General features: G+C 36.1%; 1 protein-coding gene across 3 annotated transcripts in view; it reads right to left on the minus strand.

The window, feature by feature from the left end:
• The window catches only part of ADAMTSL1 (ADAMTS like 1), a 387,565-nt gene that overhangs the window by 212,250 nt on the left and 158,795 nt on the right, over positions 1-16,520 (minus strand). For 2 of the 3 annotated variants that reach the window (XM_039870472.1, XM_039870576.1), the window contains exons 10-13: positions 10,557-10,607; positions 5,967-6,171; positions 4,545-4,692; positions 2,007-2,091 (exon numbers count right to left, since the gene is read on the minus strand). In XM_039870472.1, the coding sequence (XP_039726406.1) occupies positions 2,007-2,091; positions 4,545-4,692; positions 5,967-6,171; positions 10,557-10,607 (489 nt within the window). The remainder of the gene's footprint in view (positions 1-2,006; positions 2,092-4,544; positions 4,693-5,966; positions 6,172-10,556; positions 10,608-16,520) is intronic. The other variant, XM_039870536.1, reaches the window with a different exon arrangement.

Here is a 16,520-nt window from a genome sequence, read left to right on the forward strand (position 1 = left end):
AATCTACTTCAGTTCAGATTAATCATGCCAAGATGGCAATTCCATTACACCAAGAGTAAAATTTAATAATCTAATGCGTGGCTATAGTTTCAGCAGCTAAAACTATGTGTTTTAACTACTTTAGGAATTTTATTAAGATTAAAGTTAAACATAATGCATCTTAATCAGACCTTTAGTGGAAAATACTCATTATAACATGTGGTTGGCCGTGGTCTATGTACTGCTTCTGCAGAAGCATTAAACTCCACTCACAGCTTTCATTCGAGAGGTATCTAGTATTGAGAAAGATCTTTAATTATTGATGTAAGATGTTTTGATTTAATTTCAACTTTGTTACACTATTTAACATCAGTCATTATGCAATATTATATATAAGGTTATGCTTTAGACCAAATAATAAAATACAGTGTACAGGAGAGTGAAATTTATTTAGGTAAAATAATACATATCTGGTTTTAAACATTTAACTTAAGGATACATATAAGGAGTAACTAGCTCAATCACATAGTCTCTTTCTGTGCCTTGAATAAGTAGATTAAAGAGTTAATACCCATCTAAAATGAACTGCTCTCTCCAGCAGCAAAAAGGCCTGTCAAGCCAGGTACTGGCAGGAGAGAAACAAAAAGTTTTAAGCCTTCATATATTCATGTAAACATAGCACTGTGATTTTAAAAAAGGTGAAAGATTTATATGATCTGAAGAGAAACCAGAGTATGCACTGTGATCTTTAACCATTGCCTTTCCTTCAAAGTAATGCAATGGTTAGTTGTTTTTTCTTAAAGGCTTTCTCACAGAGGTAGAAAAAGATGCTGTAGTAACTTTATATTACAGAAATAATTTATGTTTTGCTTATTGTAGTTTTAAGTAAGAAATGTGTTACCTAATGTTATGAACCATATTTTTGTGAATACCATTTCTTTACAAATGAGCTCTGGTTATTGTAGCAATCTGTATTTTGGATTTATTTTCCAATCTTTTGCTGGTGAGGGTGTGATTCAGGCACAGTTTAGGCAAAACATATCCTATTTAGATTTAAATAGGATGAATTGGCGAAAATTCTAAACTGCTTTTGAATCTATAGATTACAATGTTAATTTATATCTCTAGTAAAATTTAAACCATGGGTTGAATTTGGAAATCATTTCACATCCTACCTGCTATAGTATGAACTCCTAGAGGGTGAGTAACGTGACTTATGTACCAATGCATAGCGCAGAGTCTAGTACTTATATTAAATCAATTAATCTAGAAAATCATCAGTTTGAGAAATTGCTTGTCATAAATTAAATTCATCAATAAAGTGCTTCCCCTTATTTTTAAAAATGATGTAGCAGAGATACCTCTAAGTGTTTTCTAGTAGAATCGATATACCATTATTGAACAATCAATCGATCTATACTTGCCTCTTCTTTATTTCCTCTTATGAAGCATCTGGGAAGTATCTGCCTAGTGGTCTTACAAATTTATTGTCCTTGACAAAATGGAGCAGGTATGGGACTAGGATAGAGTGGGGCAAAGACCTGGTATCTATCTGATACCAATCCCAGCAGGAAAGGGAAAAGAAAAGCTAATAAGCTTCCTTTGCCCTCAGATACATTTTACTTACCTTTAATTTTCATGAGTGGCTATACTGCAAAGCTGGAAGATAAAGAGTGTAAAAAGCTGCCCAGATTTCCACCTCGAATCTACGTTACATCATCAGATGCTGCCTGGGCCTTCTCACCTGGCCTTTTGATTAGAGGAGGTCAGATTTTGGAGAAAAGAGTAGGCACTACACCTTCATTTTCTTATTTCAACATTGAAAAGTATTTAGAGAGCAATCATGTTTGGAGAAGCACTTTGAAACTGATAAATCTCCAATGTGACAGCCCCCAAACCTCATTTCACCCTTGGTAAGAGGATTACACTTAGTTCAGAACCCATGAAAGCCACAGTCAGTGGGGCACTGCTTTCTTTTTAAACCAATCGGCCTCAAAAGCAAAACAACTTGTGGTTTTAAAACTTACGAGGGCTCTTCTGACACAGCAGCTCCTTCTTCCAGCTCTTGAGCTTGTTTGTGCCATGGCTGCTTAGCCTCTACTGGAAGTTTCTCTGAGAAATTAAATGCATGAACATAAAAGAGAAGAGGTTAGAATCAATTTGGGATTTCAGGGAAATTCCTTCCTCCCTCGCCCCACCAGTTCTTGATTTTGTACTACCTACAAGCTATGGTGATAACTGCAAATAATACGTTTTTAGGTAAATTTCTGCCTCCGATGATACTTATATCAAGGAAAAAAGAATCAGATTTTAAAACGTTTAATAATACTAGTCTCTGTGTATATGCTTCCCCTTTATTATGTTGAAAAGCAAAGGCTTTTTATTATGAAAGTCATAGCTCTAGGAGCACTACTACCTCAATATATATATAAAGACTCATCAAAGTATCTTTTCACTATTTCCTATTGAAAAGATAGAGCAATATCGCCTTTAAAAATGAACACGAAGTACAATAAATTGTATTGTGATATTTCCATATATTCTAATTTGTTTTTCTTTTGCCTTTTGGCTAAGTCTGATCTCTCCCATGTTGTCAAAAACAACAAAACTGCCACTCTGATATTCACAAAACACTGCTTTGGATATCTGATTCATTCAGTACCATCCCAAGGCTCTCTGACAACTTAGGGTCCACAACCCATAATTTAACTTATTTCACCTATTTATGTAGCTTTGACCAAACAATTCAGAACAAGCTTCTTAACCACTTCCTGCAAAAAAAATTGTGGAGGAGAAAAAGAGAGGGAGGTTTATAACTGCTCCTATAGAAGTGACTGCCAAGATTACCATTCTGACATTTTATTAGGGTCATTTATAGGCATATTTGCTTTATTATATAAGCCAGGGAAGCTCTATCACCATTTTATAACATATAATTGTAAAGATGAAAGAAATATGTCTATATATGCATACGCCATAGAATTATATGGCATTTTAATGTTTAAGTAGAGACAGACTCGCTAACTTAGTTGTGAAAACCCAGATTTTATTTTTGATAGTTAACCACAAACTGCTTTTCCTCCTCTGAAGTGGTAAACACAGAGCTAATGAGTAATTGACTATTTTAAGTTAGAGGAATTGTCTCTTGTCTTCTATGTGCAGCAACTGTTTATAGTCAGAAAACAAAGCAAGTGAGACATATAAAACTGCCAAGGCCAAAAAGATTTGCTGACATTTTAGACAAGCATATAATACCTATATGTGGATCATCTTACAATTAATCCACTTCTCCCAACTAAATGATTCAGTCAATATGATGCCGCCTCTGATAGAGTGAACCATCTCTGTATTTCAATAATGAAGCATTCAGCTTGGCACTAAAAGTAGGCTTATAATACTTTACTGTCTATTTGAACTGAATCCTGTTGTATGTTCCAGTGGCCGCTTCCTCCGATATTTAAAATGCTGATGATAGTCAAGAGTTGAAGATAACATTTTTGGAAAACTTACCATCTGCCAGTGAGCTAAGGACCCTATTTGCATTTATATCTCATTTAATCTTAGCACAATCTCTGAGGTAGTTACTATTATTATTCCCATTTTACAGATGAGGAAACTGAAGCTTAGAGAGAGGTGTATTGATTAAAATTAATCAGTACTTCTGATATATTTCTGTTTTGTTTCCTTTTATATCATCAATTTAGATTTCATGATGCCATTCACTCCCACCAAGGGCAAACTACAGGACAATAAAGAGCTATACTTGACTGATATTCAGAGAAATCCAATGTTTTAAAGAAATAAATTAAGAAACAAATGGGAATCATTTAATGTCAAAAATAGGAGGATGCTTGTAATAAGTGCTTTACTTTTGAATACTTTGTGACTTTAGAATTTTCATTGACATAGACTATAACAATATCAGCAGAGTAGTCAGATTAGTATTCATGCTAATCTGAGAGATCTAGTATAATTATAATAAATCTTCGTAAGTAGAATGTTTGTAAAGCTTACTTTTTATAAATTATTTGCAATATCTATAAAATTCTGATATATTCTAATTTTTTTTATTGTCAATTATGCTTCTGGAATTCAGTCTCATAATAATGTTTTAATTTTCAATGAAAAAAGCAACAGCTTTTTGTTTCATCACTTTGAAGTATGAGGCTTCCCAACATATTTCATGCTTAGCGAAGTAGATACTCTTGGATTCACTGCATTGTTTTTTAACAGCAAGAAATGTAGAAAGTAAATCATACATATATTTCTACGCTATCTCTATAATCCTCTTTCAAGCAGATATAGCTGATATCTTACAGCAGCAGCCTTCAAACAGCTCTATGACCCAGGAACTCATGGTATAAATATGCAGCACTTAATAACAATTTGTAAGCAAAACTATTTGAAAAATTAAAAAAAGTTAAGTCCATTTAGTAGAGTCTCAGTTATAAAGAACAGTTAATAAGACCTCTTGGGGACACTTAAGAATATTCTCAGGAGTTTAAAACAGCACCTGAGTACACACAACAATGAGAAGATTGATAACAGAACGCCCGCAAAGTTACCTTTGGGTTTATAGCAGGGGGTGGGTATGATGCATTCCTCTTTTATGTGGGGCTTAGTTTTGGGGCTACAGCCTCCTGTGTGCATTCCTCGATGGTTGATGCAGAGAACCACACGATACCTGAGGCCCTGGCCACATGTCACCGTGCACTAGAAGGAGAACGCAAGAGAGAGGAGACTCACAGGCAAAGCCTTGTTTACTCTTCATCATTTTCCACCCGAGACTTTTTAAAGGGCTGCTTTTATATAAGGACTCCTGGTGGATTTATACCACTTCTTACCCATCATGGGATCTTTGTTCTACTTGGTTTTTTATTTTGAAGTTGGCTGGAAATTAAATCACTTTTAATTTCTTAGCTTTGGGTCAATCAGCATTTCTTAAGCACCCACTGTGTGCAAAGTCCCAAACCAAGCAGCAAAAAGCAGAAAAGAAACTGTAGAGTGTGCTCAATTTTGATTACCAACACTGCATTTTCATTTTATTTAGTCACTTTGCTAATTATTGTTAGGTCTGAAATATGGGAAACGCTTGCTCCCTCATGGATGTAAAAAGTTTTTCAACTTATGTTGCAGCCTGGCTGATCCAATTGATTATATTGATGTGGGGGTGGGGGGGGGGAAGTGTTTAAAGGAACTGATTCAATAGCCAGATGTAGACAGCACCTCAGTGGTTCTATATGCCCAGGTTCAAGTCTAGATAAAGAGAAATGTTACAGCTCTGATCTGCTGTCACAAAGCCACACAGCTAAAGTGAAAAATCTTTTGCCATCTCTGTGGCTGGGGGCACAATGATTTATTTCATCTTTCTATCTACTTTACCATCTCAAACCTTTTTGCTATAGCAGCCAGGAAACCCAAAATCAAAATCATTCTATGTTTAAACGGTTGAAGCAGCTTCCCTAACATCTAGGATGTATTAGTTTTAGTTATTCTAATTCATCACCATTCTAATTATTTTATGATTTTTTGTTTCATCTTTTTTTCAATGAATGATATACATAGCTTGAATTTTAATCCACTCAGACCCTTTTTGGATATAGACAGAGGATAAGAAATAAAAAAACGACACCAAACTTTTGGTTTACTGAGCTCTATCACCAGAGCAGCTTTCACGGATTCAGGATTAATCACTCAGTTTCAGTTACTCTTGACAGACATGTGCCTCCCCTTGCCCTTGAGGGAACATTATGGGGAGTGACAGAAGCTTCTTGAAGTAACTTGAAGGAAAATATGTATATATATTCATTCATTTCCATTTGGCTTTGCTGGATTCAGGGCATGCCTACTCCAGGACCTAAACTGGTAGGCCGCTAGACACCTCAAGAGGAAACGTGGGGAGCTGCACAGGGTAGCCAGGGGTCATGACAGTGAGAGGGAAGAGTGGACTTATTTTCCTAACAAACAAACAAAGAAGGCACAGTTACCGGAGACCACTCCTGTGCCAGCCATTTAGGGCAGTCAAAAATGTTGCAGGGCTGCACGATGGGCATCTTAGGGGTGTACATGCATTTCCACTCTTCCACTGAGGTGACATGCCCCTGGATGTCCTCCTCCACACAGGAAACTGCCCGGTTCTGGATGCCCCCCCCACACGAGGAGGAGCACGCGGTCCACGGGGTGGCCTCCCACCTACAGAAGCAAGGGGAGTCATCAGGGCAGACATGCACATTGCCAAACCTCCTAAGTGACCTTTCTGACCAACCCCGTCCCCAGTGCCTATAGGGACCATCAGGTTCTGAGACGCTATGGTCCAGAAAGCCAAAAGCCATCTATCGCCTGAAATCTGATGAGTAAGAGAGAAGGCGTCAACACTGGCAAATGTGCTCTGTAAACCTTGAAGCTCTATGCAAATGTAAGAAGTTACTGTGTTGAGAGCTGTTCATTAGGATATCTGTGCTGTCTGTAACCTGCTCAAAATAGGGCTCTTCAGTCCTTCTTCCTATGGTTTTAATATATATATTTTGTGTGTGTGTATTATTTTTTTATAAATATATATTTTTCATATATATTTTTTCTATTAAACCACTAAATATTTATGTCAAGACTAAAATTGGTTAATCAATTAACACTTATAGTTTGTACCTGGGCTGATACTTTTTATTTTCAAAGCTAAGTAACTTTATTGCTTATCTTCTGAATGCTTTTACATGAAAAGCTCATGAAAGATCAAGGTAAACCACACACTCTTTCTCCCTTGCTTCTACAAGCATCAGCTTTTGGACTACATGGATTCGGCACGATTCTGATGGTCCAACTGTGCCATCATTACGTTAAGGAGTAAAAGTGTTAATACAGGCATTATCTACTTGTTCTCTAACTTGAGGGATACTTTCAATTAATGTTCCCCCAGTAAAGAACTTCTGGAATTGTGAAGTTTGGTTTTGATTGGAAGGCTAATGGCATTGGAATCTACAGATGCAGATAAAAGAGAAAATAACAATATTATCGATAATGTTTAAGAGAAGTCCATTGAGTTTTTAGATCGCTACACAGCTCTGAAGCATTTGGGACCAGATGCAGAGAAGTATCCTTGTCTGATTTTTTTCTCTCCTCCTGTACATTTTGAGAATGTAGAATTTGTAAATATAGAAACATTAGGACTAAACTCTTTCTTGCAAGTATTCCGCTTGTTGATGAGGATTACTAGGGAACTTGAAGATTTCTCTTAGGCTTACGAGAGAGATCATTTTAATGAGAAAAAAAAAACACAGTGTTACCAAGTTGATCCACTTGAATAGTTAAATTTAAAAATATTGCACAGGCATGCCATGGAGACATTAATTATTCTATAAGTAGGGTTTCATGTACATGTGGTCCTGATTTCTCTGTTCACGAGACCAGATAATGTGTGTTTCCCAGTTACAGAGAATTTCTTCCACATTTTCTTCGTACTGCTCAAGTCCAGGCAACAACTGTTATCTTCACTGCCAACAGCCTAAACTTGTTGCCAAATACAATATTTTCCTTTGCATATTTATTTCCCCAGGAGACACATAAAAATGTTATTATGGGGAAACTGAGGACTCTGGTTAGCCCTTAGGAAACTTTTTGATCCTTTCAAGAGAACGAAGCAGCTTTGTAGAGAGATTTTCTTCCAGAAAGGTAAGACCAATTCTCATCTGTCTCCACGTAAATCTCTGGAGCTTCCCTCTGGAGGTGGAAAATAGGTCTGATTCACACTGAAACTGGGCTGAATGTGTAAGTACGTACTCATCTTGGATTTGATCTGACACTGAAGTGGGAATATGTGTTTGAATGTACATTTAATCTCTTAGAACATTAAGATGCCATAAAAGGAGCACATTTTCTAATCGGTACTCTAACATCCCTAAACTTGACCCTTCTAAAGAAAGAGTTATTAATTTCTGTCTCAGTATTTGGGCCTGACTCATAATTTTATAAACAGTAATAAGTATCCTTTTCAATGTCAGTGATCACAGAAAGACAAATGATGCTACTATTATTCGAAGAACTTATAGTATGGTTACAGCATGCAACTATAGTTTTATATGTGAAAAATTATAATGTGAATCCTTGCAAAATAATAGGGTTATGAGGAAGAATTTCAAAGCAAAATGTGTGTGGGTGCTTTAAAGAAAGTATAACAATAAGTGAGAGAGGACGTCAGTTAGGATATGTTAAAACAGGGAGCAGGTAAGTGTTTGGGGGAAAAAAGCATATCCAAGAATCTTGCTGTGAAAGAATAAGAAATGAGTTCATATATCAAATATTTTAACTCATTTGGCTTTTAATTTTTTAAACACAATTTTAGAATTTTAAATTCTCGAAATTAAAAATGTGAAAAAGTTGTATGTATTAATTATGAATTAAAGATAATTCATCAGGCTATCTTTTTATATTATGTTCAGATAAGTGTTACAGTCAAAACTGAAAGCAAGAAAAAACAATCTAAAAATCCACTGATTGTGTTTTGTATCTGCACTGTGGTCTTAAGCTCATTTAAATAATTTCAATAAGTGAAGCCTTCTGCCTTGATCAGCAGGTAGCTGCCATCTGAGAACCATTTTTGAGCCTCAGTTCTTACGAAATGAAAATATATTTGTAGAAAAATCTTTCATTTACTAAGACTTTATCAGTAAAGCAGAATATCTAACTTTAGAATTAGTTCAGTAACAGAAGTGCAAGGGGTAGGAAATACAGTCTATCTGCTAATTGTCCTTTCCCAGTGAGATGCATGGACAGGCCAATGTGTACACAGGACAGGTGCAAAAGGACATTAAGGAGGCTTGTTTTAATCTATTATTGAGAATAGTGGCTTCAGGCATTTGGGGAGAATCCAAATACAGAAGAAATCAAGTTTAATCTAGGACAGACATTAATCATACCAGAGAAATATAAACATGAGAGATCATAAATACACAAGAAATTTAGGAGTGTCATTATAGGAAAGACATAAACTTGCTGTTGCTCACCCCGACACACAACTTTGCCTTTGTCTTGAAATATATGGCCTTCCCACAAATAGATACATAGGTCCTATGGATACTTATTTTATAGATACAGGAATTGAAATCAAATAAAGTCTTGGTTCAGTTAAATTAATCTTTTTATATTTTCATTCCATTATTCCAGCCAAATGATACATCAGTAGTGTTCTAAAGTCATTTATCATCTTTATTAATATAGAAATAAAAAAGCAGGAGAGAGCTGACTACTGAGGTAATCCCTTAGTGGAAGAACTTAAAAAAACCCAAACTATATATGGTATAAATCAAAGGCTCTTCTCTATGTGCTATCATTAGAATGGTGAAAAGGGAGTTTCCTGCTAGTCAGTCTGGATGACAACTGGCACTAGTATATAGGTATTAAATAAATATCTACGTTTGTGTATGTACATGTGTAAATACATATGCATTAAATGCAAACATATATATGAATATTTGTGTAAATATATATGTCTATATATGTATGGTATATGGGGGCGATGTGAGAGGAATGAGTCAGAGAATGAAGCATCATTGGGGTGTTGGAGTAGATGACCTCAAAAACCTCTACTTGGATTCTAATTCACTAAATATTTGGAGATTTTCAAACTTTGCTTTATTTTATAGTTCAGAATAAAATTAATTTCTGGGCTTGTTTAGTTTGAGATTAAGCAAACTACTGTGAGTTATTTTCACCCAGTGTCCTTGTGATCTGATTTAAACTGTGGGTTCTAAATAGCAGCTGTCTCTCTGAGGTCCTAACGAGCCAGGAGAAGAGAGCAAAGGTCTCAGCACAGTGGTGATTTCAAACTCATTTCTCATGTCTGCTCCCTGAAGGGTTGTTTCCAACGTGGCCGACAGTACACGCAGCAGCCAGCATACTTTTCAGCTTCTCCAGTTTTCTTATGAATATATTAATAAAGAGAATAACTTCTCTTAAAAGCTCCTCAATCACTTTTATTATTTTTCTAGTTTTAAAAAAATACTGTACTTTAAAAAAGCACCACCGTGCATGGAATTTTAAAATGTTTCGGAAAAAGAGTCCCCGCAAATGTTCTGAACAATAGGAATATTAAAAAAAAAAAACAAAAACTGCCTTTTTGTACTCAATTATCATTTCTTCGGGAAAAAAAAAAGAGAATATTTAAAGCCTCTATTTAGAGTAATACCACATCTGGAATTCCACATTTGTGGTATTGCGATAATACTTCAGGCTTTGTTTGTTTAACAGTTAGCAACAGTGCTTTAATGACTAGGGTTTAGTCGCAGAGGAAATATAGGAAAGGGAATGAAAGAAAGACATAACACAAACCCATACGCTGTATCCAATCAGAGTGAATTACTGTGTCCACTCCAATGGAATATGATCCTATCTTAAAATAGTTTTTGAATGATAAGCTTCCAGTCTGAGCAGTCCCGTATTATTCAAAAACAGAGCTCAGGATGGACTGGAAAACACAGTATCTACCATCTTATTTTTACAAAAAAACACAAAATCTCTATACACATATGAAAGAAGCAAAGACCGATTGACTAATTCTAACATCATCAGGATGATGGATTACGTACCGAGGAAGGGGATGGTAGAGGTCATAGGGCATGATCTGCTTGTATCCGTCACTGTTAGGAACAATAATGCCAACCCTCTGAGTAGAAGGTACACACAATAAAATAAACACTAAATGATTACATTATACACATTTTTTTTTAGACAAATGCAAAACAACATTAATAAATTGTCTCTGAAAAACAATATGAAAACAGTTCAATATCTTTATGCTAGCATATGCTTTAGGATGAGGCAAGTTCTTTGAAAGGGCACCATTTACTATAATTAGTTCTCTGATCCAAGCAGGAAATACCACTGGAAAGGGTGGTGGCAAGAAAACTTGGCACCTCATCATTAACTATGACACAATAAGCTTGTAAATGTTCTTTAATCCCCCAAATTATAAATCCTATGAGGTCATTATTATCATCATTATTAATGTTACTTCCAGATGCTCACCAAGCAATTATCGTTACTGTCTCACTTCTAATGAAAGAGATAGCTATATGTAAGAGTACGTACCTGGGAATTGACAATATTACATAATTTGCTATATAACCTAGCAAATAGGTTTCTTCTCTTGGCAGACCTAAGGATTTTAGTAATAGCTGGAAAGCAGCCACTTGGTTACTTTATCAAGGGAAGGGGAACTAGTGAATGTAATATGTAACTAACAGCAAAAGTAAGATCCCTACCAAAATAAAGGTAGGGCAGTTAAAATGAGATGATAAATATGAAAGACTTTTTTTTTTTGTCTATAAAATGTGATATAATGTTAACTGCTATTATGGTGATGGTTGTGATTACCATGACTATTGGTAATATACCTAGTGCCCTGAGAAATCTGAGATTTAGAGATAGAGACTAAGAAGCCATAAGAAATGACATGATTGGCTGTGTGGCTAATGGATTCACAAGAAATGATATTAGAGGCTGTGTGGATGTCCCCAGAGGCCTTTAGGACTCCAATAAACTACCCTAACCTATCTCATTGATGTCAGCTAATGCCTCCATTGGCAAGACTTTCTCATTCCTGAGTCCACTGGCTTGTGAAAGATTTATGACCCACGAATCTTAGATAAAAGAGCTAGTACAACAGACCCTGCAACAAGAGTAGGAGACAGAGCTCAATACACAGATATCATTCTGGGGCAGAATATAGTAGGACATGAACAGAGGGTGATTATTTTGCAAAAGACACATGACAGGAAGTCTCTCTTTTGTATTCAAAAGGAACTCATGTATTTTATATGTATCCCTGGATGGATGGGTATATATTTATGTATACATATTCAATATGTGTTTATATTAAAGACTTTTCATCTCATCCTCTGATATAGTATTTTATTTTTAAAATATGGCTTGCAAACCTAAGTCTTTGGGTAGAAAGAGTGAACTGGTTATACTGTGCATCGGAAAGATAAAAAAGATAGGACTAAATGGAGATCATAAGGAGGAAAGAGAGAGATAAAGAAGGCAGTTCCTGAAAAAATTACTGAAAGGTAAAAGGATACATGAGAGAAATTAAATTTGAAATAAAATGGGAAACAAAGCTATGAGGATAGATTTCTATTCCTAAGAAGGACAACTATTGGAGTAGTAATTTACTTATTTATCTTACCTAACTAAAATTTCTATGTTCATTTGTATGACTAAAGTTTTTGTACTCATTTGTATGACTAAATTTTTATGGTGTATGTATGTATTACCCTTAAGTAACAACGTTAGCTTTTGAGGAAGCTCAAAGTGTCACTGTACTAACACAAGAAAGGAATGAATATTAACATTAAACTTTTCTCCCTGTTTTTCCAAGTAGAGAAACTTCCCATTGTTTTCTGCCTTCTTTTGACAGACAAGAAATCGGATGTGAACGGCTAATCATATCTGTTGTTATCTCTTTCCAGTAATTCTTACATCCACTAATTAAGGGCATTTTCTTTCTAAAAGAACTATATTTTTATTAATTCCAACCTTCTAAAGGTCTTTTAATAAAGTAGAACATAGCCTAATAGTAGTTAATTAAGGAATAAATCAAACTGACTTTGCAGTCATATTTTAGCTAATTCTAATATCTTTACTCATGTCTACATCAATTTCTAAAGTCAGAAATGCATATCACTGCCTTCTCTTCTGAAAAAATTTATAGCTATAATCTGTTGCCCTCAATATTAGAATGAAGTGTTACAGATCTTTGTCAACTGATTTATCAGCTGATGATATTTAAAATGGAGGCAGTAATACTGAAGGAAACAGGCTAGAAAAGAAACAAGGGGGAATGCATAGATTTCAAGATGTTGGTCTTTGCTTTCAACTGATTTGGAAATTACATTTTTGTTTGAACAAGGAGCTTTAAAACTAGATTCAGCAAAACTATAGCTATATTTGTCTTTCTATGGCATGGGTCATAGTGAAGACTCATGAAATGACTCTATGGCACCTGTGAAAACAGAAAGATATCAAAACAATGGTGCTCTATCCAGTGCTGTTCATGCATATTCGTGTGCATGGGCTCTGCTCTCTCTTGGGGTTCATGCCATGGCCCTGGCCTCTCACCACACTGTCACAGAGGGGCAGGCAATGTTGCCAAAATGTAATTTTCTATTGCTTGTCTTTTATTTTAGGCAAGTGTACATATTGAGGAATGATGAAAAAGGATATTATTTAGAGATTTTAAGTTCTTCCCTTGTTTAAGTCTTGATTTGTTTGTGTGTTTGTATGCATGTATTCTTACATATATCTGAATGGGTGGGGAGTGGTAAAGGAGGCAAAAATGATTTAAAAAATAATCACAAAGGGAAGACATTAAGAAACAGTTGTTTGAGGGTAAAACTGCTCATTCTTTATTGCCTTAACGATTCTGACCACTCATGCACTTCTTACATTGAGGAATCCCCAACATCAGGAGTTGTGGTGGGAGGAACATGAGGATGAGGAAGCAGTCATTCTGGACTCATGTGGTGTAAGCAGAAGAAAGACATTGTACCAGATCCTCTCAAGTCCTCATCTTGCTGAACTGCCCACTGATAAGAGAATGCTTCAATGTTGTGATAGGCCCATGGAATGAAATATTATGCAGTATATAAACGTGAAGACTTTTGAACCACTTTTGAACTGTGACATGGAGAATGTTCAAATGTAATGTGAACTGAAACAAATTTGATATAAAATAGAATATACAATGTGATCCATAATACTAAGAAAATTCATATGTTCATATATCATTTATATAATCATTTTCATAATGTCTATACATATGTGTGTGTGGACATGTGAGTACAATATGTGTACAAATGTACACACGAATATGTTAGAAAAAGCTCCAAACAGTTGTTAGTTCCTGGTGTTTGAATATTGGTGTTTTTACTTTCTTTTTTTTCATGTTTCTCTGTTTTCCAAGTTTTCTATGATGTAGTTACAGGAATTAGAACATTCAAGCAAAACAAAATTCAAGTCTGAGAAAGTATAAGATGGAAACATCTGAAAATATAATATAAAATATAAATGAGGTCACTGGTTCAAATTCCATGTGTCACTTAAAGATTATTGAGTCTTTGTCCTGAAATTATCTCAGAAGCTATTTTAGAACAATAACCCTGACTTTTAAAAATTAAGCCATATTCAGTCTCACAATACTCCGTTGTGGAATCTATATGTTGTGATAAATCTCTAAGAAAAATCCTAATATAATGAACTCTGTGGGCACTTAATTTGTGGGGTTCTGTGTGTGTGTGTGTGTTTTAATAATGGAAATAAATCATAAGTAGTCCCTTTCATGGTTTCAACTGTCCCTTTTAGTGAACCTCTTGGGACCTTTTGCCTCTTCTCCTGGGCTGTACAGCCTTGTTTCTGACTTCTTGACAGCTGGATGTGCTCTAGGTTTGTTAAGCCCAGAGAGTCCAGACAACTCATTACCTTCCCTTGCAAATGGCTTCTTCTCCTGTGATCATTTTTACTGTTCAGAGCACAGCCATCCTCCCATCCACCCATGCTAGATACTGTGAGACATCTTTGCTTCTTCTCTTTCTCATGTTCCCTACAGGCTCTCAGTTCTTCCAGTTGTGATGTCTGCCAACTACATCTCCTTGTGACATGAGTTTGGGCCCATTTGCAGCAGTCTCCAAACAGATGTGCCTGCAGGCATTGCCTCCTTCAATCCAGCCTGCTCATTGCTGTCATATCAATCGGTATTTTACTTCCAAACTCAAAGGTCTTAAGTGGCTCCATAATGCCCAACGAAGTTTCTTAGTCAAGAAATTACTCAGGCTCTTCTAAAGCCTATCCTTATTTTCTCTCTCAACATCTAGCCAGAAATTTTCTCTTCTTCCAAACACCCATAGCATTAACTTCTCTCATCAATTCTATGTACTAACTTCTAACTATTTATAAGTTTTCTTTAAGTACCATGGGACAGAATCCATATTGGACCTTTACTGTATCTCTTAACACAGTGCTCTATGGAGACAATTAGTAAACATTCACTCAATAAGATCATGCCATTGGCGTATGCGAAAGCAAGCAGTACAACTATCATCCAAAGTTAAAGCAAACAAACAAACAAAAAACAAGGTTAAAAAAGCTTCCAAACTGCCACTGACTGTGCACATCTTTAGTCCCACTAGCTCTGCCATCTGTGTGAGGGAGAGTAGTTTGGCAGTTTGGAAAGGCTGCTCTAGCAGGCAGAGATGACTGGGTGACCTGAGGCAGAGAAAGGCCATCTTAATGGCAAACGTGCTTCTAGCCTGCTTGGCTTAACTCTGTATCTCATCCCACTGGGAATCTCCCAGAAATAGCCATGACAGTTTTTTTTTTTTTTTAATTGTCTCTTCTCTTTCTGTCTCATGTGTCTTTCAGACACCATACTGTTTTGTAATTGTGCAACTCAACTCCTCCAGGATAGTCTTGGGGCCCAGACTCCAGTTGACTCCTCTTTGCCTTTGTCATAGTACCAAGCAGAGAACTTGGCACAGGATAGGTTCTTAATAATAATAATAATAATAATAATAATAATAATAATAATAAATGAATGAATGAATGGTGGGAGGAGTCCTAGCATGGAAGAGAGTAATTCATCTTCTCTCGACAATTCCAGAATCATAGAAATCAATCTTTTACTAAGCAACAGAATGGAGCAGGAGAGAAGTAATAAAAAGTTGGAAGAGACATAAGCATTTGTTTTTTCATTAGTGGCAGAGAACTTAGGATCATGGCTCGATAAAAAAAGAGGACACACTCAGGAGTGGGAGAGGGAAGGTCAGTTCTGTCACTCTCTTACTGTGTGACCTTGAATGCATTACATCTGGACTTCCTTTTTGGTCATCTGTAATATTCAAGTATTGGATGAAATCAGGAGGTTTAATATGAAGTAAGAATGGGTGCCGGGAAACCCATCTCATGGAGCTCTATCTTACCTGCTCCCTTCTTCGTGGCTGCTGAAGGCAGAACTAGGAGCTTCATGGACCACAGAATATGACAGCACAAATGCTGCACCTAGGATCAGGTTAGCTGAGTTCATGTAGTACAGGAAATACTCTGGAAATGGAGGCGCTGAGATCCATGACCCAGCTTTCTTTTACGCACCCTAACTGGGGGCAGGTCACTTAACCTCTTTGGGCTTCAGATTTTTCATCCGTAAATATAGATGAGAGTCTCTGTCCTGCTAATCTCCTAGGGATTATATAACTGAACTGAGATAAATGGATGTGAAAGCACTCTATAAGCTTCAAATAGAAGTAACACTGGGCAAGTCATTTTACAGGTTTGGCTCTAATTTAAAAATAATAGCTGACTTAAGTTGCGTGCTTGTGCCTTGCTAAAGCTTTACATGCATTGTCTCATTTAATCCTCATAGGTACTCCTGGCTCATTTTATGACCACAGCAGGTTGACCTAGAAGTCCAATGCGCTATCCACTGCACCACAGAGACAATGTCTCTGGCTCATTTTACAGATGGCAAAACTCAGGCCTAGAGAAGTTAAGTAAAGAAG

The sequence above is a fragment of the Pteropus medius genome, unplaced genomic scaffold (assembly GCF_902729225.1).
Source record: "Pteropus medius unplaced genomic scaffold, Ma_sr-lr_union100, whole genome shotgun sequence".
Classification (NCBI taxonomy): Eukaryota; Metazoa; Chordata; class Mammalia; order Chiroptera; family Pteropodidae; genus Pteropus; species Pteropus medius.